Source organism: Tetrao urogallus (assembly GCF_951394365.1).
Source record: "Tetrao urogallus genome assembly, chromosome: 1".
NCBI classification, from domain to species: domain Eukaryota; kingdom Metazoa; phylum Chordata; class Aves; order Galliformes; family Phasianidae; genus Tetrao; species Tetrao urogallus.
Window position 1 is genome coordinate 101,566,034 of NC_136813.1, and position 27,710 is coordinate 101,593,743.

At 35.5% G+C, this 27,710-nt stretch overlaps 1 protein-coding gene across 2 annotated transcripts in view; it reads left to right on the forward strand.

Moving 5' to 3' along the window:
* Positions 1–27,710, forward strand: part of CADM2 (cell adhesion molecule 2) — a gene marked incomplete at both ends in the record, with an annotated part of 624,831 nt that overhangs the window by 558,701 nt on the left and 38,420 nt on the right. The window contains one exon of one of the 2 annotated variants that reach the window (XM_079549178.1): positions 17,271–17,390. The exons of the other annotated variant lie outside the window; for it this stretch is intronic. Coding sequence (XP_079405304.1) covers positions 17,271–17,390 — 120 coding nt within the window. The remainder of the gene's footprint in view (positions 1–17,270; positions 17,391–27,710) is intronic. 2 annotated transcript variants of the gene reach the window in all.

Genomic DNA, 27,710 nt, shown 5'->3' on the forward strand with positions numbered 1-27,710 from the left:
TCACATGAAAGCAACTTTTTTTAGGCCTTGGATGAAGTAATGTCTTCCTTGCTTACCAAATAACAGAAATTTCTATCGTTTGTGTTTTGTACTCAATTTATTTATATGATAATTTTTGAAAACATAGTGTTTGGCAATAGTAGATTTTCCATCAGTGCTGACTTTGCAGTATACCCTCATCAAAGACTATTTTGCAATCTCCTATATTTCTTTCATGTAGTGGTATGCCCCCTGTTGATCTGATTATCTTGCAACAATTTCATGGCAATCTGTAAAGTTATTCATTACGAGGAAGGCATTCTGTTGTGTGGCAACACATTAGGCATGTTATCAGGTTTAGCTTGAACACTGCTGACCTTTTCTGTTATGAGTACTGTCGTTTTCCTAATTGCGTTTCTTGAATTCTGGTGTTAAAACTGAAGAAGATAAATGTCAGGTGCTTCCTAGATTACTGTAACAATGAAAGTAGTGTGACATGTGCTGGTGTTTAGTGCTTAACAACTTACTGCATTTCTGAGTTTTTTATGTTCATTTTAAATATGGAAGAGACTGACATAATTATTTCATGAATTGTACTACAATTGGTTGTATAGATCAATTTAGACAGTGTCTTATCCTTTCTTTAGTTCATTGGATTCCTCAATGTCCCTAGTGGAACCTAATCCTCTCAGAGCAATTCATTATTATCATTCTTGTTCTCTCTTCTTCTGTCTCTTTTTTTCTGCTAGCAAAACTACCTTTTAGCTTTCTCTGAGATGCATTCTTCTTTTTAATAGAGGATATATTTTCTCTGTATCTTCCAAAATGTATCTTGGAGCATCCTTTGATTTGCCGTCACTTCCCCTGTGTGTTCCCACTTGTAACTTTTTGGATCTGCTCCTTCTGATACAGCTGATGTATCATATGAACATGCCTTCCAATCACGAGTCTTTGGTATCTAATACAGGTACATGCCAGACATAAGGGGAGGTATATTTATAAAGATGTGGGAAATGAGGGGGAAGAAATCTATATGTAGAGAAAATATCTCTTCTTTGATGTTGCAAGTCAAGGAAGTAATGTCTAGGAAAAAGAGACCTAGCCCACTGCCCTTTATGAAACCTCTGAAAGTCCATTGCCACAGTGTTAAACAGCTAACAGATTTTTAGTATAATCTTCAGCCCAGAGGAAGTATGGTGATGGAGAGAAAGAATGATAATCACTTCCCCAAGTTTAGGGTGATACTGTCGCTGATTCACTTTTGCCAGGCAAGCTGGTGTGAGAAAGCAAGGGACATCAGTGACTCTACAGGGTCGGAGAAGTGTAATCTGATTCATAACTTTTTTTTTTTAAATCCAAATTATGATTCCATCTACATTTTTTCCACTTCTACAGCTTTTCTTTCTTCTGTTCATTAGGGGTTCAAAAGTTTCATATGGCTTCTATTTCTTTTTTCCCCTATTTATTTCCTCTCAGTGAGACTTTGTCTACTAATTCCCTCAATTTCTGAAGTTATATCTTACAGTTATCTTCCTAACTCAGAACAGATTTAGACAGCTAAAGTATGGATAGAAGCTTACCTAAAAATGAAAGATGTCATTTATCGTAATTAGAGATAAAGAGTAAGGAAAATTTATATATATATACTAAGAAAAGAGTGCGTCATGCCTTTGCCAACCTAGTCAAACTATTATAGAGAAAAGTAATATTATTTCCACTGTAATGACAATGATGTAATAGTATTTTGATGTTAAATGATGGCAGTGGAAATACATACTCCTATAAGCAGATAAATGGCAAGGTATAATATAAATATCACTTGATAACATAAGAAAATCTTTTTTTAGATTTGTATTTTAATTAAAGAAATCAAAGAAAATGAATGTGTTTAAATAAGCTAAAAGGCATTGACTATTAAGCATACTCATGCTGCTTTGCTGAATCAACACAGCTGCTACTTTTTCTTAGCTTCAGTTCTTAATAATAAATGTCAAGAAAACATTTCAAGAAGGGGGAAAGTGGGCACAAATTCAGAGTTTATAGGCAGCGGTGCAAAGGCAAGATGTGGTATGCTAAAACACTTGTCTCTTGCAGTAACAAAGGCACATGCTTTAATGCTTGTAGCTGTTGTCATTTTTGTATTTTAATTGGTAAGCTTAGTGCTTTAGAAGTGTGCATTCTGGTTAGGTACATTACATCCTTCCTTTGGTAATAGGCTGCTGGCTATTTTCACTCTTTTTTTAATTTATTAAGAGTTTTTGTTTGTCCAAATATAATCATTAATCATCAGTAAACAGAGCTAGCTCTGAGTCTCATGGTGCTCAGCTCAAAAACAGATTCTACTGGCAAAGCTTAGGTAATATGCGCAGTGATATAGACAGAGTTGAGAGAGGATGTGGTCCATCATGGTCAAACTGAAGAAACAGCTGCTGTGTATGTAACTCGTGACCTCTGGATATTGAAAGCCTAGTTCAGCACTGTAGTGAGTAGGTGACAGAAGTCCACATCACTGAGAGATATTCTTAGTGGGAGGGGCAGCATTTGATAAGACCTGATGAAACCTGTTTTAAATAAGCTACCTGGGGTGAAATGTCCTAATTTACTAATTTAAAGCCATGTATTCCATTAAGAGAAATACTAAGAGCAATAATGTGGCATACATCAATGGTCTACCAAAGAAATATAGTAACTGACATGAATAAGCTGCTGTGGGTGGTCAGTTATATAGTAGAAAAAAGATTGAGCCAGAAACTCAATATTTCTGCAGAATAAGAAGTGGCTTAGCATATTCCCTTGACTTCAGACTCTAAATTTTATTTATTTTTTTGTGGACAAAATATTTTTCTGCAAATAAAGGCAACTGAGTTACTGAGTTACATCCTTGTTAATATTTTGAAACATAATTTCAAACATAAAATCTCCTACAATATGCTGATCCAAAGGTTTCCCTCCACCTCTCCTCTGGGCAGTGAGTATTTCTCTTCCGTGTGCATGTCCAGTCCTATTTCAAAACATTTATCATCTTGGCTTTTTACAGTAACCTGTGGCAACAAGTTTCTGAATTGAATTATGGCTTTTGAGGGAAATGACCTCTTCTGTTTGTTTAAACCTGTTGGCTGAGCTCCTCATTTCTTAACTTTCCAATCTACTTGGCATCTTATGTTGTTTGTTCTGTAAGTACTGGAAATGCCACTGTGATGGCTGATCACATTTGCATTCTGATGGTGTTTTCTCATCTTTCTTTCCATCACCTCCATTCCTTCCTTCAAATCCAGTACACTTCCTGTTATAAAGTATGAAGCCACCAATAATTATAGAACTTTGAACTTCTTTTCCTATGCAAGTTTCTTTTCAGATTAGTAAAAACTGTGGAATCCAAAGCACATCTGAAATCAAATTCCAAAACATCTATCAGCTCTAAACTCCTTTATATTTTGCCCACTATCATATTTATTACATTTTATTTCTGTTTTGAAGTTATCACAGAAGCCCCTCCCTTTATTTACATAACTCAGTTGTGCACATCTCTCACTCTGGAAGTAAATACTGAGTCTGAAGTAATTTGGAGTCTGTTTGAGGAGGAACGACTTTTTTTCCTTTTCTTTGAAAACTGAAGATGTCAGACCATAGATCTCCTGCTTTGCGAATATTTTCACTGCAAGCCTCTAATAAACCTTGTAGAGTTTTTGGACACCTTTTTCTCATAAACATGTTTAAAAAAATATATATAAAATTCAGTGCATAGTAGAGAGAGGTGGGAAGGACAGAAAAGAATGGGACACATCCATATGGAGCAGCAGGCTCAAAATTAAACTAGTTGTTCTCCATTTTGGTGTCAAGATTCTAGATACTGAGGTGGCTGGACATTTTCTAAAGTTGCTTTCTTTATGATTCCTGAGATGAAACATCTCACAGAAACAGTGAAGAGACTTTCCTTGCCTGTGGGAAAATCTTACCCTTTGACTGAACAAAGCTTGTGCTTCTGAAAAGAGAATTGAGCAGACTTGTGATGTAATGGAGCAATAATAACCTGTAAAGCTACAATAGAGAGTGTTTTTACTAAAAACTAACTCTACTCCCACAGCAATCAAGGCATATCAAGAAAATGGGTCTCAAAAGACCACTTAAGACTTCATTTGAAATTCTGTGCATGCGAATATCTATACTTTTTAGTTTTGAGATTTTTTTTATCTGTGTTTGAATGAAAAGAAAGTGGGTGTCTCAGTTCTGAGTCCTTAATACAGAGGTGAAAAGAACAGTCTTTCCTATTTCCATCTTTTAAAAAGTAAAAATAAAATAAAGACAACTCACTGGTGGAGGGATTTGAGGTTTTATAGGAAAAATAAACAAAGGGATGATGCTCTTGAAGACTTTTTCCATCTCAAAATGTACATAAGAGTCAATAGTCCCACATTAGTCTTCCTTTCCTCCAAACTGTCTTTAGTTTTTCTCAGTTTTTGTGAAAAAGCTGAGGCTAGAGGAATTAGACTGCATTGTGGCCATTCTGAGAAATTAACTTGATAAGAATCCCCTGCTAAAGGTAGTAGCACTGAGTTAATTTTATTCATGTAATATTCTGCAAAGTGTAGACTTTCAAATTACATTGAACTATTTTGATTTTTTGCATGTACATCAACATTCTAAAGTGAAGGGTCATATTGAGTCAGCATTGCAATGTTAAAATTAACTTCCCCAAACTTCTTTCAGCACTTAGCAGTGCTGAAATAGGTGGCTTGGACCTATAAGAATGGTTTGTTTGAATGCTGCACAATCAGATGAATTAAGAAATCTTTGTGTAATATAGGTTTCATTATTGGACTTAGGAAATATAATGTTTATTTGATGTTTTTAGGTATGAAAAGTCTGTCAAGAAACTCATGGTGGAAATGTTGGCTTAATTTTATGGATGAATTGGCCAGCTATTATCCCTGAACGCTCACAAGGCAGCTACTTTGAAATTGCTTTTTGTTGATAAATACTTGCACAGTAGGGTCTATAGTTGAGCTGTGTGAACTGATATTTCTTCATTTATAGTGACTTTAGAAAAATAAGATACAATTTTTCTTTTCTTTCAGATAAGCTCAAAATTATTTTGTAAAGGTCAATAAAATAACATTCCAAACCACAGTAATGCTTTTGGAGAATGTGTTTAACACTTCTATGGTTTTACATTAAAATATTGGTTTTGATTAAAGAAAAGTCTTAAAATAATAATTTTTTGTTAGATAACTTGATTTCTTTTTAAAATAGAATACTTATGGAAATTGCTGAATACAAAGTATTTTACTTTACACAAAGCGAATTTGTCCTGCCTTTTTTTTTTTGTTTGTTTGTTTGTTTGTTTGTTTTTTTTTCCTTATGGAGGTAGCTCTCTTCAGCACTGTCTACCTATTAAAACACATATAGCTCATTCCTATTTGAAAAGGAATTGAAGCTATCAATGAGCTTATTTAATAAACTGTAGGTTTGGGTCATGTCTTTAATAATACACAGTATCTGAAGAAATTTAATTTTCTATGTACATGTATAATTGGCTAATGTGATAGTTCTTGATTTGGACTCCCTCTGTGGTTTCTGAAAAGGAAAATATTGCATACAAGTTTTGAATGGTAATGAAGATTTCTCTCAACACACGATATGCACAGAATTAATTATTTGGTTGCTTGTATGTGGGTAGAGCACCTACACTGAAGTACTTGTTTAACTACATATGCTAGATATAGTACTGTTGCTCTTTCAAACAGAACTCTTAAATCTTTATTGGAGTGTACTTCTCAAATACTATTGTCAGTTTTGTTATCACTTTGATTTGCTTTTATCATGGATTGCTCTCAAATTTTTCTGGATTTCGAGCTTTGCCATTGCCTTCCACTAACGTTCTTGAACTTCACTTCTGTCAAGCTTTTTTGGGTGAGAGATTAGACTGCAAAATTACCATACTTATGAATGTCATATGCTGGCTTCATGAAGAAAATAAGACTGTTAACAGAATAATTTCATTTGAGTCTGATGGCAAAGTTGAAGTCAAATAGTTGTTAATGATTTCTGTTTCCAGCAAGATCATTTATTATACACAGAAAAAGCCACCTATGACAACAGCAAAAAATAATCAAACCCACATAATGAAATTATTGAAGTAACTTTGCAATTTTCAAACAATAATCCCTGTTGTACCACTGTGTGCCATGTGGAATGCAGATAATGATCTTTTGTGTCTCATTCTGATATGGTGCTTCTATAATTAACCTTTCTTTTGAGAATAGGTTGCTCATCATTTCGCTTAATTCGAGAAATGAAATGGTACATAATGATAATACTTTAGTATCAATTGATGATAGTAGCCTGGTGATACATCAGTACCTTGTGTTCTAACTGAGATTACAAAGCTTGGGAAAGTAGCACAAATCATTGGCTCTGAGCAAAGGAGGACAGATATAATTGTTTCAGGGAAATTTCTTATAGCTCCCTGTGTCTGCACCTTACCGCTGAAGGGAGTTCAGAAAAACTTTTGTTAAAATATTGTATTTTTGCCAGAGAGCTATGAGAATTTCAGTATCTCAGCTCTTTGATCAAATACGAAGGACAGAAGCTCAGAGAGAAGTAAACAGTTTTGAATTTGCTTATCTCAAACCATTAATATTTCTAACATCTTTAGTTTTCTATTATTAATAATTTGTTCTCGTTATTGTATTTTCCTCACATTCCTATATAAATAAATAAAAAAATCTTTATGAAGAAAAAAATATTCAGTTCATATTTCTTTCAATATTCTATTACTATTTTTCTCTGAATAAATAAGGTGGTTATTTTTCCCTTTGTTTCCAGTACTCTTCCAGCTAAAAAACTGATCAAACTGACAAGAAGTGAAATTTTCCTGGATAAAATTTCAGACTCCCTATAACATCTTTCTTCACAGCTTAACTTCAGTTTTAATTTGTGGTGGGAGAGAAATAGCTTCACTCCATCCCTTAAAAAGGAAACTTCTAACATGAAATCATGAACTATTTTTTCTAGCTCTTCGTTCTTGAATTCTTGACCTAACACAGCATTTTTTTTTCTTTCCTTTGTAATTAAATTCATACTAATTTATTGCTAAATCATGACATAGACTTTCTACATTGAATCTTCATCTGCCTTGTTATGGGTTACTGTGAATTGCTTTGACCTTTTTCCTAAGGATTCACTACATTTTTCACAGCTTTCAAGAAAGTATGTTGCATTTGTCTTTCCGTATGACTCACACAGGAAGTGGAAGAGGCACAAGCAATAGACAGGAAAGCAGTAAGGGTATATCTCAAAACCATTCTCAGGCAATAGAAAAATGAATATTGCTTGCAAGTGTGAATGCTTATCTACTAAAACTGATAATGTTGGTTGGAACATCTAATGCTGTCTGTGGATCTCTCACAATAACGTGACTTCTTGTAAGAGGCCATTGTTACCTTACAAGAATAAAGAAAGATTTAAACACGTTTTAGTGAAACGTACAGGCAAGTATCTGTGAATAGATCTCTAAATATCTGCTACTTCTGATGGAATTCATGTTGTGATGTTAGATAATCTGTGATTTGTAGAAAAAATTGGTCCAAAAATTTTCAGTCTAGGTCATTTTTCTTTTAATAGAAGGCTTGGAGGTAGAAGAATTAACGATTTTATTTCTTTTTTCTTTATCTACTTTATATTCTAGCCTGCATTTCCTTTACCTTTCCTTCACCTGTATCCACAAAACTTAATTAGTCCCCAAATACACCCTTGAAGAAAAACCTTACTTTTGCTTGGTAACTTCATGCCTGAAGAGGGTATGTCTTTCAGTTGAAACTACCCACATTCTCACAGCAAGTGAAGAGGAAACCAAACCAAAGGAGAGGAGGAAGGACAGGAAAAGAACTTGGCAGGGTAAACTCTTTCTTTTCTTTAGATATTTCTATGGGTCATAGCAGTAGTGGATTGGTTTCTCCCTCCATGGTTTCTGTTTTTTCGGGTGTTGGTTTTTTTGTTTTTTGTTGTTTTTTGTTTTTTTTTTTTTTTTTTCATTTTCTCCACATTTCTTAATCCTCGATGGGTAGGAAACAAGGAGAAATGAGGCTAACACATTGCAGTGTTCCTTTACTGCTTGAATGAGGAGAGCTCTGGATGGCTTTCATCATTCACAAGCAGGAACAGAAATCTCTTTACATTGGCTTGTAAGGGTTTTTTGTTTGTTTGTTATTGTTTGTTTGTTTTTAATAAGTAAGGGAATATGACCAGGTTTTCTGTATAACAAATACTGCAGCATTCCACTGGAATGTATTGTGGAACTGTCTTATTTGATGGCTTGTTAGTAAAGGTAATAAAATAACCTGCCTACATCAATGAAAGTTGTATAATTACAATAAGAACAAGTCTTGACTGTATTGCATGTGTCCCAGCTTTCATTGTAGTGGAGCTAGAATCATGAGAGAATTCAACTAAAAGAGATGCATTCTTTCAGGGGAGAAAAAACAACAACAACAAAAAAAAAGCATAAAGATTGACAACTAAAAAGATAGAACCTTTATCTTGCAGGTAGTTCATTATGGTAATAAGAATGTGAGAAATAAGTTTATTAATCAAAAAGAGTGCTAAGAAGTGCAGTAAACTATATTTTTGTTCCAAAGATGCCATTAACTTCCCCAAGCTGATTTTCAATGGGATATAGCTATCATACTGTGACAAAGCATTTCAGATTAATGCTGGACCCCTCTGATTTTTGAAATAAAGTAATTTAAAATAAATAGCATTCTATCTGATGCCTTCTTACTAACCTTAAAATTACTGCAGTGAGTTTTGTGTTGTTTAAGCAATTTCAGTGATTTGTCTGGAATTTCTTCGAGAAGTGAAAGCAGCAACCATAGTAAAATAGAGATCAGCAATCTATTTACTTCCATTTAGTCTCAACACTTGACTCCCTACGAGAGAAATTTTAGAGAATTTTCCTTGACCTCTTTTTTTCTTCCTAGTGCCATTCTGCCTGAGTTTTTTTTGTCTGTTTTTTTTTGTTTTTTTTTTTTTTTTTTTTTGTTTGTTTGTTTTGTTTTTTGTTTTTACAGAAAGAGTCAGGTGTCATTTTGAGGAAACTGTCATCTTTGTTCAAGGCTGCTCATGTCTGAATTTGTCTTGTATATTAGCTTTTCTTTATAGATTTTCAAGGGCCAGATGCCGGTACTTTATTCCATTTAATTTTGAATACTTCTATTTCACAGCTTGGGGAAACAAGGAAATATGGCTTTCTATTTACCTTAAAAGAATAAAAATGCGTTTTTACATTTTAACATTGCAGTGGCAATGAGTCTAGAACATCATACAAATTATGATAGAATGCCGTGCTACTGGGACAAATCAAAATGGTGGTTGGTGACTTTTGTGTTAACATTTCATCTTGAATGCAGTGAAATTGGCACTTCAGGTGTAAGGACAGTTGCAATTTTAAGAGGTTTTATTTTCTTTTCTCCTTTTGAATGAGTTTGTTTCAGTAGCAAATTGCAGTGGGACTGAGGAGATCCATTCTGAACTCCCTAATCATGACCAGAGAACTACGAGATATAAGATATTCTATTTAATAATTCTGTGTTCATTTCCCTAGCTGTGGAATGAGAATGATGCTACTTCCTTTTCCCTAACTTTTTTCTGTTGCATCTAAGTAAGGATCTTACAGAAATTCAAGGCAGAGTTCCATTCTTTAATGTATATATATTTGTTTATGAAGAGTTACAAACAAAATCAGGATGCATCTATATGCACTTTTATAAGTACAGCTGCTGCTTTTGATTCTGCAGACTCAAACAGTTCTTTAAAACTGTTCTTTTTGTTTAGAATATGAATTACAAAACTCTTTTCTTCGGCCTACTCCTCGTTCTGCTGATTTTACTTAAGTTCTTTCAGGTAAACTGTAAAAACTTCACTACTGTGCTCAGTGCATTATTTGTAACTATTTCAATTAGAAAGATTTTATTCAAGATAGAGTAGCTCCTTTAAATGAAATAATATGCTTATATTAATGTTACCATTATAAAATGTGAAAGGATTTTTTTCACAACTGGCAAAATGTAATTTGGGAAAGAGTAGTGCTTTCAGAGTGTACATTTGAAATAGTCTAAAATACTGTATTTGTGTGACTCCAGAACATGGGAAATTAATTTTTCTGTGGAATACTTGTCTTGATATGTCCTCAGAGGTACATTTTATGCTAATAACCATTAATAAAGTAAAACTAGTAAAGTAGAGCACTTGAAAACAAATTCTTCAGTATTGAAGAGTTCACCCACTTGAGAGTTTAGATTTTCCTTGTGTTAAGGTAATCTTCAATATCTACTCATCAGAACAAGTAGTTATCTTGTCAAATGTATCCTTTTATGTTCTCTGCATATCAGCTGGATTTAGCACAAGTAGGAATTGAGAAGTACCACATAACAAGCTATTTGCTTTCTGTGGTAAAAAAGATGTAATTCATATAAGCTGCCCCACCAAAAGTGAACAGCAACAGCTAGATATACTGTGAGATACTACATTGTGTCACCTTTCATTCTTCTGCATCAGAAAGAGCAAGAAAAATGAGCTCTTCAGGTGTCTAGAATGGTGGCAAACAGTGACAGTGATGGACAATTACTTAAGAGTCCAGCACTGCAGACCTTCCTTTGCAAACCTCTTTATAAGGGAGCTGCAGCTAGAGAGTATCTGCTGATAGCAAATTCATCAGAGTGATATGGGAAGCAAAATGATCTCTACAGTAAGAACTAAGGGCTTCAAAAGAGCATCATTTTATAAGTTATCAGTCACTAGCACAACACTAAAATATTCGTGTTAGATGCTTTCCTGTGGTTCACTATTCCTGTGGTACCTAAGTGCAACTGTGAGTGTAACATACTATACTTTGCTTTCCAGGTAACAAAGCCATGTTTGTGGCAACATCTGTGCTGTGCCTAAAGATCATGTTTTGCTAACCAGATAAAACTTATTTCTCTAAAAAAAGTATATATATATGAAATGCTACTCAGGGCTATCCTGTGCCCCTCAGGAGGAGCAGTGGAGGAAAGCTGTTGTCCTGGCCAGGCTCTCCAGTTACCTGCCAATGGTGGCACTGGCTGCCTGTGCCTATCAGGATTGTCACAGAGACTTAATACTCCATAGCACTGCGTGTCTGTGAAGCAATGTCTTTTGTTTACAGTTTGGGATGTTGGTAGAACTTTGGAATATGCCCCTCAAGCTTCGATTCAGGGGCAGCGTGGGCAGGGACAAGAATCAGGGCAACAGCTTGTGAGGACACTGCTTGTGGTAAGAGCAGACCTGAGCTGGACATCTGCACCTGGGGGCAGAGGGAAGTCATAGAGCTGACCTCTGCCCTCGGGCACAAGAACTTCTTGTCTCATCCCATGTTCTTCCTACTGTATTAAGGTACTTTCTTCCCATCGCTTCTTTCTTGTCACCTGCTTGAGAGTCCTGACTCCTTGTTTTCTGACAATTATGGCAAACAGGACAGTTAACTTTCACTTTGTAGTTCAATGTCAGCTTCCTACTAATCCTCATTTTCTCATGTTTATCATGCTTTTAGTTTTGTCCTAAACTCTTCTACTCTACATGTGTCATAAAACATGACATTTTGTAATATAAGGTCATATAAGGTAATATAAGACAAACTTTTAAGTAATTTTGGGTGACACCATGATGCCATTACTAAGTATTAACACTGAAGTGGATTTGGTTCTTTGCCTTCTATTCTTCTATTCCTAATTTTCTAAGGATAAAATTTAGGCAAATAGCATTTACTTACTTGACTCTTGAAAAGGAAGAAGTCATTATTTGCTTTTAAATACATTGTTGTCCTTCATTTGCTACTGAAATCTGTTGCTTTCAAAATAGGAAAAAAAAACCACAGTTTCTATAAGAAGGCAGAGAACTCTCAATGAAACTCTGGTATCTTTTAGCACTTGATTTTCTTCCTCTGTCTTACTAGGCGACCAAAGTATGTTAAATCAAATCTTAATGAGCTCCTACATTTTCCAACATTTAATACGACCTACCGGGCCATTAAACACCTCAGAATAATGGTGCTATGTGAATTTACTTTCTGTTCTTCCAAAGCTGCTTGGCCATTTTAGCCCAGCTGTGTATCTTGCATTATGAACTCATCCACCACTAGTCTCTAATTGTTTTAGCTAGGGATCTAGATCTACATGAGGCTTTTATTAAAAGGTTTTGGATATTTTTAAATGACATCTGATTTGCTAGCAAAAATGTCAAGCACATAATTTCCATTTCAGAGTTTCATAAATCTGAATCAATTAGTAAAGAGAACCCCTTGACCTCATGTCTGCAAGGCTTCATGATCATTTAGTCTAAAGTGCTAAGGAGATATTGGCACATGATATTCAGGCTGAATTATCTCTTTGTTCGATCCCATTTTCTGGGAGCAACTCTAAATGCAGCTCCCTTTGAATTTAAAACCTTGCTAAATTATTTAGTACTACATACCACAGGCTGATTAAATTTTGTGCAGAGTAGTGAGGTTGTTTCCCAGGTAGGTCATCACTCAGTTCAGTTTAGCACTTAAAACTTCTTTCACTCTTTGTAAAAATACAGCACAGGCCATTCATCATTATCAGTCTGGCCTTTAATTTTTATGTCAGACTTTGTCAAGCTTGAAACAAAAACCTTTACATTTTTATCAACTGCAGCCATTGTTGTCTAAATTGTGCTCAGTCATTTCAGCTTATTGTTTTTTTGTTGTTTTTCTTTCTTTTTTTATTCCCCCCAAACCAATCAGATATTCTCAATAGGTCAGATCTCTGTTTCGTGTAAGCCTACCAAACCAAACAGAACCATTTCTCATTTATTTAGAAATGGAGAGTAAAAGTGCTTAGAGCCAAATCTGCAGTGAGAGTAAAGTGTCCAGGCTCCTTGCACTTAAATGGGTGAATGTCTTCTGTTAGATTAACAAGAGAAAAGGAGAGGCAAGCATAAAATTATGACTGGGCACGTCTGGACAGTGTTGTGAGCTAGTCTTGTACAGCAACATTCTGACACTCATAAGCAGGTTGTATTTGTGCCTCTCCTAAAGAGCAGCCTCCTGAACAAGCCAAGTAGTACATTCTCCTCCTTTCTTTACTCTCCATTCACAATCAGCAGTCAGATTACCTGCTGTCTGCCTTCATCTTGCCACTGCTAGTGTGGCTTAAAGTCATGCTAACATACTGTAGCATTCCATGAAGAACTCCCTTAAAACATTTTCCATGCTTCTCTCTGCATCCACTGAACCATTTTTCATTGAAAATCCAGTTGCAGTCTCATGCATAACCTGTGGGAATATTCATGAAAAAGTATTGAGTATAGAGTCTCTTATTCTCTCCTGCATGATACCTAATCCTTTTTCTGTTTTCAGAAACTTTTATGGAAACACTTAGTTCTCAGTGAATTGTTTGTATTTCAGAGATAGCAAGGTGATGGAATACCATGTTTATTACATTACTGAATTTTTGATAGAATATGTTACATTAAACACGCCTTATAGTAGTGAGATTTCTAAACTAACAGTGGCAATTATTGTTTGATTTATATATCTAATATGGCTTTTCTGTCCTCTTTGATTCCCCACCTGCAAAATATGGCTATTTTCTGCTTCAAAGGAAGATGAGGATTAATACTTAAGTATTATGGATACAGCAATCTGGTGCATTGGTTTGAGTACGGCCACCTGAATTGAAAAGTTCCACTCTACGTGGTCCCATGGTCATAGCAATCCTCAGTATTTAGGGGCATGAAAGTCATAAACAAAAATTTGTTTTTGGCTGAACATTCTGTACAAGCAGATTCAGAAATTGCAAGGCCAGAAAATAGAATTAGATATCTCTGCAACACACATTTGCTGGACTGAAGTTTGCAAATCCATTGAGATACTTCTTGACAGAGAGCTCAAGGAGAGATCAAAGCTATATAGCCCTTTTAGTAGTATGTTTCTCAGTAACTGCTAAAAAACAAAGATGGGGGTAACGCAGGGATCTGCTTCACTGGAAGCATGGTAAGTGCGCCCCAAAGTGAAAATACTGCCAAAAAAAGTATAGAACTAGAAATAGTCAAATAGTAATACCTGTTTCTGACATTTATATGGATATTTAAAATACTGATATTCATATTCCACAAACAGAAGCCTGTGCTCTGTTTGTGTTTCATATAAAACTTTTGTTTATATGTAACTCTTTTACAGTTTATATTTGCAGTCTATCTGATTCTTGGGGCTACCAAACTCACTTACTTCCCATGTATTCGGTAAACAAGGAGAAAATGAAGGCTGTTGCAGATTATTATTCTTTCTTTTGAGGCCTGTGTTCTGCATTCTCTCATGCAAGAAACAAACAAGCAAAAAGCAAAAAAGAACAAAAACAAAAAACACATTTTCAAGGCAAAGACATTAGGGTTTTTTCAGGAACCCATAAATCTTCCTAGAAAAACTGAAAAAGATTCTTTCTGTCACAGAGACTCAGTAGGACTGTTAGGCCCAAATAAGGATATTACACGAATGTGGTACTCAAGCGCTATCTAGAATGCAAATTTTTATCTAGGCTTAGGCTGCCCCAAATAGATTTAAGGACAGAAAGTGATGCAAGAGTTCCAAAATCTGTTGATGGTAAGGCAGTTAGCTATTTTCTCACTTTATGCATACTTTCCCATGACACACTCATTGTTAAAGGATAGATACCATTAAACTTAAATTTCTTTGGGCTAGTCTGGCTGATTTTGGTTCCTGTCTTGTTCTTTGGTTATTGAGAGCAAGTAGTTCTAATGCTACGAACAAAGCAAATCGGCTGCAGTCGTTTGCATAGTGAATTTCTCCTTTCTCTGGTAAGAAAGAAGAAAAGCCAGTCCTATTCCTTGCTTTTATGTTTCATTTGAGGAAATGTTTTTCTTTGAGGTTTCTGACAAGCTGCCACATTGATGCTTTGCATCAGAGTTAGTGACTTCAGTCAACATAAGTTTTTGTTGCTCTTGGAGTGGTCAGAAAAGATGAACCTACTATATCTGTGTTAAAATACTTGTAACTTCTAGTTACCAGTGTTAACCAGTCTCAGTTTCCTACCTTGGCTTTCTTTTAATATAATAAATCTTGTTGGAAATGTTTCAGTTAGAATAGAAACTGGAAAGCAGTCAGCTTCTAAATTCGCCAGGGACTCATGTAATCTGGTGTGTGGCAAACTAGGTAGACAGTGTGTTTGTAGAACAAAAAACTGTCATAAAACAATAATTTGTCAGTTGCAACTGACTTGCCATTGCAAAATATTAAGTAAATAACATATTTAAGAAATATAATTATGGGAAATATGTCACATTAATTAACTTCTATGTACGAGGCTGATTTGTAAAGCTTTTCTACTAAACAAGGATTTACTATCCTTATGAAGAAGGTATTTTTGTTGCTTTGTTTGATTTCATTTTTAACAGATACTTATCTAAGGAGTTTCTCTTTATGAAAAGAAGTTGCACAGATCAGTAAATATGATGTATCTTTTGGAAAATGTTAATTTATTTCTAATGATTGTTCAACTCCATTCTGTTTAATTATCATGGTATTCACATTCCAGGTAGTGTGGCAGTTCTTCCTGATGATTAATGTGGCTACACTGTCTTTTTTGAAAAACCTGTTTTAATTTTTCTGGTTTCTAATATTTCATACTGCAAAACAGATGTAAATATCAGTATACAGCAGACAAAAGACAGATCTCATGCCATTTTCTGAAGGTTTCCAGGAGGGAAATCCCACAGGTATAGGTTCTGGAGGGGATAATGCTGGTGTTCATCCAAACCAGAATAATACAGAGTAATAATACAGGTGACTCATAGATATTAACTGACAAGGAAACTTTTTAAGTGGCAAAGTAATCTGTCATCCATCATGAAAATAAGGCAAACATTATAATTTGAAGTCTTAAGGGAATAATTATGCTGTGCTGAACTCATGAACCCTGTCTCTGAAATGTCTTCTGTTGGGCCCAGTACTGTAAAGGGATGAGCTGCTTTAGTTTCCATTAATTTCAGTCAGAATTGATGGTACTCAGACACCAATTGCATTTCCTTCCACAGCAAGGGAAGATAGATCATGGGTCAGGCTTGTTCTCCTCTGCTGCATTGCATTGAATAGCACCCTTCAGAATTGGTTGTGTTTTCTTCCTGAAATCAGTGTGGAATGGCTTACTTACCATCAATTGATGAGAAACTAGTCCTTTTCTTTTAAAGCTGTGGTATAAATAATCTGAAAATTGTCAGATGCTTTTTACTTCCTCACAGAAGTGCTTTCCTGTATTTCTCTTCAGGGCTTTTGTTTGTTTGTTCTTTAAAACCTGCAATCACCTTATAAGCAAAGTGATACTGGTCTTGATTGCTTTTGGCAGTGTAATCAAAGTGTTTTCTATCTGTACATCTGGTTATGTTCTGCTCTGTACAGGAACATTTTGCAACAGTTTGCTGGTTCCTCTGCAATGAAGTGGCAGCTGCCTGTGCTTGGCATACCTGTATTTGATCAGAAGCTGAAGGGTTTTGCAGGATGCTGTCATCTGGGCCTTGCATCTTCTCTGACTTGTATACTTACTTTTTCAACAGTAATATAATTGGCTTTTCTGATTTTTCAGTTCTAAGCTATATATTGATGATAACATGTATGTATTAAGGATGATTGCAAGATGACTGCCTACTAATTAGGGTAAAGATTTTGAAATATACTCTGCTCTAGATCTTAGCAGACAACTGTGTCTTAAACAAGTGTGTGGGAAGAAGAAAAGCAATCCGGAAAAAGCAGCTTTTATAGTTAGTAGCATTTTCTCCCCTTTTTCCGTCCATTGAGTCTGTCTGAAAGTGGGTGTTTTAACATACAGCCATTTCTCGTTAACATGTGTGTGTTTATTTTAGCATGATGGTGTTGTTGTTTCATCTCCCACTCTGACACAGCATGTTTCATCTGTATATGGTTTCTACTGTATGAGACATTTAAAATGGCTCAGTGAAGAAATGGATTCTTGTCACTTAAACATTCACTCTCCAGATCTATGGAAACATGGTTGTTTTAACAGTATTTTAAATCCTGTTTGCTAGCACACTGACTATAAAAAATTGAGAGTGATATAATGTCAAGAATTTAAAGGTACCACTGTTGTACGTGTAATAATTTGTGTTAATCATGTTTTAATTTAATCATTTTTTGACATACTTGTATTTACAAATTAAACCACTATTATGGTTCTTCTTTGTTTGCATGATATGATTTTATTTTATATTTTTTTTCCACTCACCAGATGTTTTCAACACTTTGCTTCCCACTACTGTCATCCCCTCCCTTACCACTGCAACAGTCACAACCACTGTAGCCTTAACAGCCAGCACAACCACATCGGCAAGAGCCATCAGCACCAGAGGTACAGTATGCTTCTTTGTTATGGCCTGAAAAGCACATTATAAACAGGAAATTATAGGTTTGGTTTTTAAAAAGAATATAAATTGCTAAAGACAGACTTCAAAGATTTTAGTTCAAAATAAATTTAATAGAATTATCCATGTGGTGATGGCTCATGGTTAAGGAAAATTACTTGTGACCTTGAGTACTTAATTGCGTTAGCAGTATGTATGTGAACTTTGACAGGATGCTTAAATTATTTGTATACATTTGCATTTAATTTTTTTGAGGTTAGTAAATTAACTTGAATGTAAAATGCAAGCAAGCTATTTTTAAATAAACATGACCTTTTAAGACTGGTTATTTTGGGTGCTAATGTTTAAAACAAGATAAGTGTCTTTGCATTGGAATTACTGTTGATGCAATCCTGCTTGGCAACAAAGAGGCATCATAGTTCATAATTTTTGTCACTCTTTTAGAATTAAAGGTGTTCCTAATGTAAGTTTTTGTTCTGTGTTGGTTTTTTTGTTTGTTTGTTTTTAAATGATTCTAGTATTGCTTTGCTTAGTTATGAGTGAAAGCTTAATTTTATGGTTATATTCAGTGCTGAACAGGAACTGTTCAACACTGAAGATGTGTCTGCAAGGTTTCACAGGTTATCATCTTAAGGTTAAGGAACAGTTAATATATCTCTCACAGTATGTGAAATGGCAGACAGTTCCTGTGTGATCTGTAGATGACTTTCATTGTTCAAGGAGAGAAGAAATCATATTCAGTTTTTGCAGTGCCATATTCACATGATGAGTTATAACCATCCCAAGGAGTTTAAGACAGTGTTATGAAATCTTTTCTTTCTGAAAGCATTGTTATGAGACAGTTACAGTGACCAACCTAACTTGCAGGAATAAGCTGAGCTAAATATAAGTCCAATGTATAAAGGTTGTGATGGTATCAGATTACCCAGTTCCTACCTCCATAGATTATTTGTATGTTAATATTGTGGCCTTCATGTGATAAACTGATGTCAAGCCTGAAATTACATTTTTAAGCTTTAATATTACTTAGAGTGTGAAAAAATATTGTAGTGAAAAGTAAAAAGCAAAAGAATTATATAATAGTCCTTTCTCACCAGAAAAATAGAAGTAAAAAACAGAGAAACCATGGGAAACAGCCAAGTGCTCCAAGGGCTAACTAATAGTAAGAGGAATGGTTCTGGTGAAGGAACTGAAATGGTCTGTCTTTAAAGAGAGTGTTTTGAGTCATGCAGCAGAAGCTTCCCAGCTTTCTGGGAGCTTGCATTCTTGAAGGACAAAGTGCTTGGTGTTCCATGTTGGTGTTTGCTGTCCTTGATTGTTTTGTTCTGTGATCATGTCATGTGATCATAAATAACCTGTATCTGTGATATGCTTGCGCATTTAGTGTACTGACGTGATTCAGGTATTCTGTTCCGTTTTCAGTTAGAACCTCGTTTTCCACTACTCTGAAGTGTCCATTTTCACCATATGCATGCCCTGCAATAAAAAGAATAGCTGGAAGACGTTCTTCCAAGCTTCTGCTCTACTATATATTGTAAAGTGCACAATTTAGTGCTACAGTAACAAAGGGATACTATTTAAGAGAAAGTGAAAGAAGAAGGAAACCAGAAGAATGTGATGAATCACTAAAAAATCGGAAATTCTCTTAGAAATGGAATGCAGCAAAATGACTGAGAAGATGAGATTGTTTCGAACTCGAGGAACTGATAGATAAGATCTCTTGGTCAGACAATCTGAGGGACAAAGGGTTGGAAAGCTGTTTCTTGGAAAGCTTGTATTTGAAAGGAAGTTTGAAAGAGTTTTAAAAGAGTTATTTTCCAGATTCAATCAGGCAAATGAGTCCTCTGAATTAGTGGCAGAGACATTTAGTGGAGAAACTTTTTAAAATAGAGGAGGCAGTGGCAGTGCAGATAACGAACTTCTGGATTTACCTTCGTCAGACTTGATTTCTTTAAAAGTGCTTTATGCTAATGACAGAAGGAAATGGACAAGATGCTCTCCTTAGGCCTTGTCACCCTCCCCACTCTTGGACTCATAAATAATGTTCACAAACCTGCAACAAATGACTTGAGGGTCAAGTTTTCAGTTGCATCTTTTCCTGACTGAACAAAAAGTGCCATGTAATCATATTTTCCTGTGATGCTTCTGCTTCATATTCCAGTAAGAGTTCTGACTTGAAGGAGTTCATAAAGGCATGCGGTTGGGAAGCTATTAATATACTTTTGACCTACAAAACTTTAAATATATATAACTTTGTTTCTAGGTAGGTTAGAAGTAGCATTTCTCTATACCTTAGTTTCTTATTTCTTGTTTGATCGTACTTTAAAGATACAGAAGTTTACTTTACATCATACAGTTGCAACATACAGATTAATAAAGTCTTTACAATGGATTTCTAACATCTGAGATATCTTTCAACTGGACTTCCAGTAGCTGATATAATATTCTTGTTGAGTAGATTTCATTACTACTATTCTAAAATTATTACTAGATACTTATGAATCACCTCAGGTAAATTTCACAGGACATTCCCGTGTTCTGCAAGACTATTACACAGTCCACCTTGAGGAATGTTACATCTAGTCACAAGAAATGCCATTACAGAAATATACTGCAGGATATAAGTATCTCAGAGAACCTTTAAATTTATGGCATTTTACATTATGATGATTGTGCCTTCTCATTATCAAAAGCCTGAATTAATGGGGAAAAAAAAAAATTTAAACCATCGTCAGTTATTTCTGGAACTGTGTGACCCATCCCTTTTTTAATTTGCATGGAGTTTAGTAAACAGCATGAGAAAAAGTTACTGATCCAGTTAGATAATAGTATGATAATTCATAAACATCTTCTTTAGTCAAACTTTTCATTTTCTCAGACAAATGTATGCTTGCTTTTATGTTCAGTCCTTCAGGAATTAATTATTCTTTTACTGGTACATTACCTACTAACTCAAAAATCTAAACAAAATTTGATGTCAGAGAAGAGTATTGTCTTTTATATATTTGTCAGGGGTATCTCAAAGCCTAAAAACCATGCTGAGGAATGCACAACAAAATCAGAATAAAATGTATTAGTAGAAACAATTCAGGGGTCTAAAGAAGCATTGTATAGGTAGTCTCCTTTTTATCGGACTTATGTAACATTAAAGCTCTGTGTGGATCCATGTTACTGTTCTGTTTTTATTAAAGGGAAGAGGCAAAGAAAACTGGAGTTTTTCACCTAGTTGTGGAAAGAGGGATCCCTCTCCTGTAGAAATCCTTTGTTAATCTAAAGTTAATCTAGATGATTCTGCATCCCCCCTTTGAAGTCCTATAGATGAAGAGAGAGTATAGTTAACAGTAGAGAAGTCACCTCCACTCATAACAAGTCTTCATGCTTATGGGTTCACAGAAGATAAAAGCATAAAAGTTTGTGCTCTCTGTCCTTAGACACACAGATGTTCACAAAACCCTTTCATGGGCTTGGCATTATGTTAATCATTCCCCTCTTCCCCAAGATTTTTTTCATTTAAATCTCTTTCCTGGCAAGAAAAAAAAAAAGTCAGAGGTTATAAAACTCAATAATTTTGACTTATTTTTGACACTCTCCACTGTCCCCTGCTACACACACTAATAGGTGTAAAAGGCACATTAAAAGAGCATTCCAAACTCAAAAGATAGATCCACTCAGTTCTGTTCCATGTATCTGAGTGAGTCAGTCTCAACTGACTCATTTCTGTAATGACTGTGCCAGAATGTTCACAGCTTTATATAGCAGTCTCTAAAAACATCTCCAAAAACATTGCTCATAACAGAGAGATGAGGTTTCTCCCAGACAGCTGCTCTACAAAGTCAAAAAGTTGATTTAATAGTCAAGTTGTTCACAAAGTCAATTAATATTCATATATGAACTTAAAAATAAATAAATAATAATTGTTAAATTACTGTTTTATTTTAATCTTTGCTTTTACCATTTTGGTAAGAAAACTTTCTTAAGGGATATATGGAGAATTAAATTGAGAAGAATAGTTAATGGTGGATTAATAAAAGATTTGAGAGTACGATTATTTTGATATACTGCAATAAATCAAAATTGTGAATGTTTCCATTTAATAGTGTAGATGACAACAGTCGTAGCAAGAAAATTACCTTCTTTTTGTCCAATTTCTGTAGTCTTCATGAGAGAAAAGAAGGAAAAGGACCCAATTAGTTGTTTCATTGTAGGCAGTTAAAATGCATTAATTACTTGGACAGTATTTATATTCTCCAGCTCTTTTCATATCAAAAGAATTTTAAGCATTGCCAGTTTTTTCTTGTGACAATTTTTCTTTCACATAATGTGATTAAGATACATAGGTCACTCCGAAAGCAGTGACCTGTGACCTCTGTATATTTCCATGGAAACAGAAGCATTACTAAGAGCACAATAACGCTATTGGATGGAGTGAATTTTCAACTACAGAACACTATTTCTCAACATAGTCACCACCATAAGCAGACTTGTGAAGATGAGCTGACTGAGATGCTCTTCATTTCATGGTGTGACAGCTGTGCATGGACTTCTGAAAAGTGGATTATATTTCATGTCTCTGTTGCCACTGCTGAAATGTACCACCCACCCCTCATTGTGCTCACTCCTCACTGGTCTCCATAAACATTCAGCAAGTGTTGATGAATGTCAGTAGGTGCACTCCTTCCATATGGAAGAATTCAGTGAAACACCTTTATTTCATACACACTTCCACATTAGAAGCCTCTTTGTCAGAGTGTTGCTCTGGTGCCATCTATTGCACGGCAATAAAATGTAGCTGAATATTGGTCAAAGGGTTCAACCTCTACTGTAATTCCATCAATATCTGCCTCTGATGTCCTGGGCTAACATTATTAAATAGGAGGCAGTACTTTTGGAGCAGCCCTCATAGCTTGGTGTTTTGCAATATGGATTGAGAGAGAAACAGCAAAGCAAGAAAAAGATACAGAAGGGACCGAAGATATGTGGCAGATAAGGAATACAAGAATAGTTATATCTTAGGTATAGGTGTTTACATTTACTTGCATTCAACTCTGATAGTAAATAAAACCAAAGTCTAATGTTAAAAGCAGTTTTGTATGACAGCATGCTAAAAGCTTGTTGCTTTATACTTTATAGCTGTAGGAGCATCATAAAAACTAATATGTGCTTTTGTACTCAAGCCAGATAACAAAATTACAACTTTCCAGGTTTTTATTTCTTCTTTTTTATTTTCCTTTCTCTTATAATAATCTTTTACTGATTTATGCAACTTCTGGATTCCCCAGTAGACCAAACAATGTGACATTGAAAGCAAGACTCTGGATAGTTTAGACTATCTTTCTCCCCATCAGACATTCCAGCCTTTACCTCTCCTTTTGCAAGAGCTGCTATATCTTGATATTATAATGACTTCTTTCATTGGATCAATTTTTCATTCTGCTTGGTACCCCAGTGTTTAGAATGTCTTCATTTAGACCATGATGAAAGCCCAAACTTATTTTGTAAGCCTCTTAAGTCTTGAGACATTCAGAGCTATCTCTGGTCAGAACTAGTATTTCTTACCCCAAAGAAACATCAACAGGCTACAAATCAGTAGCTGGGAAACCTTCCCTAATGAGTATCTCCAACCAAATGATGGAGGGACCATAAATAGAAAGTGCCTCTCCATTCCTTGGTATTTCTATGGTCAAAGTGGAGTAGACTGGGGAGAAATTATGCCTAGTCTCTCAAGGTCCACTACTAGCCAGCAAGTGTGGACGGGAGATGCAGTGGCATAACACTGTTTACCTCCTTTTCCTTTTCCTTTTCCTTTTCCTTTTCCTTTTCCTTTTCCTTTTCCTTTTCCTTTTCCTTTTCCTTTTCCTTTTCCTTTTCCTTTTCCTTTTCCTTTTCCTTTTCCTTTTTCTACTGAGTGTTCTGATACTGGAAGGAAAACTCCACAGCTGTATTTGTGTACAGCCTCAACTCATCAGCAAACATTTGGCTCTTTGGCTGAATTCTAGGCTTCTGTGCAACAGGGAGGAGAAATCTTGGAGAATCCCAAAGCAATGTACCAAGAGAGCAAGAGGACAAAATCTGAAATAAGTTGATTTATGATTTTGGTAGTTTCACACTGATGGCTAGCTAAACTCCAGCACACTTCTCTCTCATTAAGAGCAAATGGAGAAAATATGCTGAAAGAAAGGCTCATGGGTTGAGATAAAGACAAGGAGATCTCTTACCACTTGCTGTTGTGAGCAATTTAGACTTAGCATACAGAGATCAATTTAATTTATTGTCTGTTTCTAGTAACAGGCTTGAGCACTGAGAACTAAAAGCAAACAAAAAACACCTTTCCCCATCCACCCTTTTCTACCTCTTCTCCCTACCTGGTGCAGAGGAATAGGGAGAAAGGACCGTGATTAATCCATATAAAGTTTCATTTCTGTTGCTCCTTCATGGTCATTCTCTGTAGTAATGTGTGGATTCCTTCCTTCCTGAACTGATCCCATGTGAGTTTCCCACAAGATGCAGTTCTTCAAGCACTGCTCCAGCATGGCTCCATACAACAGGGGCCATCCTTCAGGAGCAGACTGCTCCAGCACAAGTCCTCACAGGTGGCAGCTCCCCCAGTCCTCCTACACCACCCTGGACATGGTGTACATAAACTTCATGGATACATGCTCACATGTGTGATAATCTTTGACCAAACACATGAGAGCTTCAAGCCAGAGGCTGTATCTTTTTCTTTAGAAAAAGACTAGGAATTTTGTATGCTGTTGCATCCGAAGACGATAAATATTTTTTTGAGGCTTACAGCAGATAGAAAAATGGGGCAGTAAGTAGCCTTAGACTGCAGCTGTGAATGGTAGTACCATTTTGTGCAGTTTGAATTTAAATGTGAACCCCCACTATTACTTCATGCTAAAAACTGGAAATATTCTGATGATTATATTGCGAGCAGACCAAAATCAAAACAAAATGTTTCTGTGTGGAAGTCCCATTTCTCAAACAATGTTAAAATAGGCTTTATAGTTGTGATATCTAAGTGTAATCCTCTGGTCAGTGCACACTGCACTAAACGAGCCTGGCCACAAACAAAATTCTGCCAACATGAATCCACATGATGCTAGTTTCCTTGTTTGCCATGAAATATATAGGTTTTTCAATTTTTATCATAGATAAACTAAAGCAAAAGCATCTGGAATTTAGAAAGTTGCAATTTTCTCTGCTTAACAGTTAGCATGATAGAGATAAAGATTGATGTCATTGTTATTTGGTCATATTATTCCCGAAGTGAGACTGTTACATTCTAGCACAAATAGAGAGATTTCATACTGTTGACAGTTTGCCATGTAAATGAACATTATAAACATGAGACATAAATTACAAAATGGGCACAGTGGAGACGTGAGAGAAAGGAAATATCATAATATTTTATATTAGGAACCTGTTCTTTGTGTCTGGAACAAATATTTCTAGTGTTAACAAATCCATCCAGCTGTCAGCTTGTTGAAGTATGCAACATAAAAAGTACATCGTGATTTCCAGCCTTGATGGATTATCACTTAGACCAAAATGCAACAGTACAGATAAGTATCACAATTGGTTGATGGTCTGATAAAGATTCCATTATATAGCTGAGCTCCTAAGAGTCTTCAGCAATGCATCAGAAATTCAAACATTCCCAACCTGAGCTCTGATCATGCTGCTTTTTTTTCCCTACTGCATATGAATTATGCAATCTGACAATCTCTATTGTAAGCTAACAGTTCCAGAGATTTTCCAAATTAAGAGTCTCTTCTGTTGGAAGGATGCTTGCTTTCTGCAAAGATAATCCTTGGCTCAGAATTCATCCCGAGCTTTCACCTTAGGTGCTACCAACTGCACGGTGTTGGCACTCCTGCCCAGCCTCCATGTGTAGCAAGGAGACACAGGCCTCTCAAAAAGCTGCCTGTAAAAGACTGAAGGCATCAGTACCAGACCTCAGCATAAAGGGTTACATCAAAGACCATATGTACTGAGGAGTGCAGCCTTATTGGCTATTTTCATTTGAGCTCTAAATGAGAATTGATCTCAGTCATAACATTTCCTACATTTTATGAGCATGTAGTTATTTTCTGCAGTCAGATGTAAATGAGGCACAAAAGCTACGTTATTCATACAAACATCATACTCCAGCAATGCTTGTAAGTTTCCATGCTCCAGTAACCTTGTTACTTCCAAAATAGTTTAATTGTAGATATTTTTGCGTCATACCTGCCACTTTAAGAGTCAGAATTCCATTGATTACAAGAGAATTTTGGCATCAAGTATTTACAGCTCTACAAACAGTTTGGCTTGCAAATTGATTAATTGAGTTTATCCAGCCTAGTTGACAGGTGGTTGTGAGGTTTGGAGCAAATTAGTGAATAATTTCTTCAACAGGAGCCTTTCTTGTTCGTAGCACCTATCCTGGTTTCAGCTGTGACTGAACTGATTTTTTTAAGTCACTGGTATGATGCTATGCTTTGGCTATAAGAGATAAACTATTTTAATAACATACTGATGTTTTAGTTGTTGCTGAACAGTGCTGTGCAAAGCCAAGAACATTTTAGTTCCTCAGCTTCTCTGTCCTGACAGCAAGGGGGCTAGTGGGGTGGGCATAAAGAGTTGGTGGGGAAACAGATCTTGGACAGTTGTGCTAAACTGGCCAAAAGGATATTCCATACTGTGTGACTTGAAAATGGCAAAGAGTGGCTGAGCAGCCACTGCTCAGAAACTGTCTGGTGGGTAGTGTGCTTTGTGCATCACTTAATTTGTATATATATGTACTATTATTATAACTATTATCCTTTTCTTTTTCCTCTTTATTTTTTTTATCTCAACCCACATGTTCTACTTTGTTTTATTCCTTATTCTCTCCTCATCCCTGGGAGGGGGATGAGCAAGCAAATGACTGTGTGGTGCTTAGCTACCTGATACATTAAACCACAACAGTACCTTACATACACGGAATCTCATTAATATTCAGTGAGACTTTATGCACCTTAATAAGTTATTCATAGATTAAGATCTGTGATCTGCTAAGTCCAGAGGGAGCCACTAGGTCAGTCAACCTAAAACCTTGCACAGTTTCCACTCATATATGTTTATAATGGGGATCAGAAACATTTATTTTGTTAAAGAATGTTCATCAGAACATATCTAGACTTAATTTAAGACCTAAAAAAAAATGGAATCCACATTTTCCCTTGATGTTTCTCTTCAGTATTTAGCTATCCTCATTGTTACAAAATGGATTGTTGTTTCTCACTTAAATTTCTCTGATGTTAACAGCCGTGCATTGGTTCTTGTTCAATCTTTCTTCAGGAAAAAAAAGAAAAAAAAAAAGAGAGACTTGTCAGAAGTGAATGTTTATTGTAAAGAAAACTCGGCAAATGTACTTCAAATTTCATTCAAAAGGATTGACTCTGATCTTTACAAGCTTATTAAAACTTCTGGTTAATTTGCTTTGCTGTAAAGGCATCTACATAGTGTAGTGTATCCTCAGTGATGATTTTTAAGGGAAATGTAGTACATTCATTTTAGCAGGGAGAAAGATTAGGCAAATAGTTTATTTTGAATATGTTTTGTTGTTGCTCAACAAAATGTCAAAAGACAAGTCTAACATAATTTCAGATTTTTTTTTTTTCTCAAGGAGATTTCCATGGTGTGTAATGATAATGACAGCAGACATGGAGGTCTTTTTTTCTGAAGTTACTGAGTAAGGCAGACTTTGGTGAGTTCTGTGCTATGAGGATACCAGATAAAAAGCTTAATTGGTAAAGGCAGAATTATACAACTGGGCATCATTGCAGTTAACAGGAAGGGCAACTAAAGCAACTGTTCCAGGGTCATGTGGGATGTTAAAAAAGACTGAAACAGTGCTGACAAGGTATAAAAATGAAGAAAGGAAAGGAAAAGAGAGAGAAATGTTTCTAGTTGCAGATTTATTGCCAACACCTTTAATAAAAAATGCATATCTTTTTCACTAACCAGTGAACTAAAGTCATCAACTGTGCCTTTGAAGCTGAAAAGATTACTCTCTGCCCTTGCTTTCTCTGACACACCACTTGAAACACAGTTAATAACTTCCAGTGTGAGCTTCACAAAATACAGAATTGATACTAATTATATTAAGTTTGTTGGATGAAAAATGACCTTGGTAAGACTGGAAGCTACAGCATTCCCCAAAACAATAAAATAAAAGTGAAATCCACACAAAGTGACTTTGGAGATGATTTAATCTGACCTATTAATTTTTGCCTATAAAGTTATGTCAGAATGTGTTCCTCTGTTTTCTTAAATCTAAA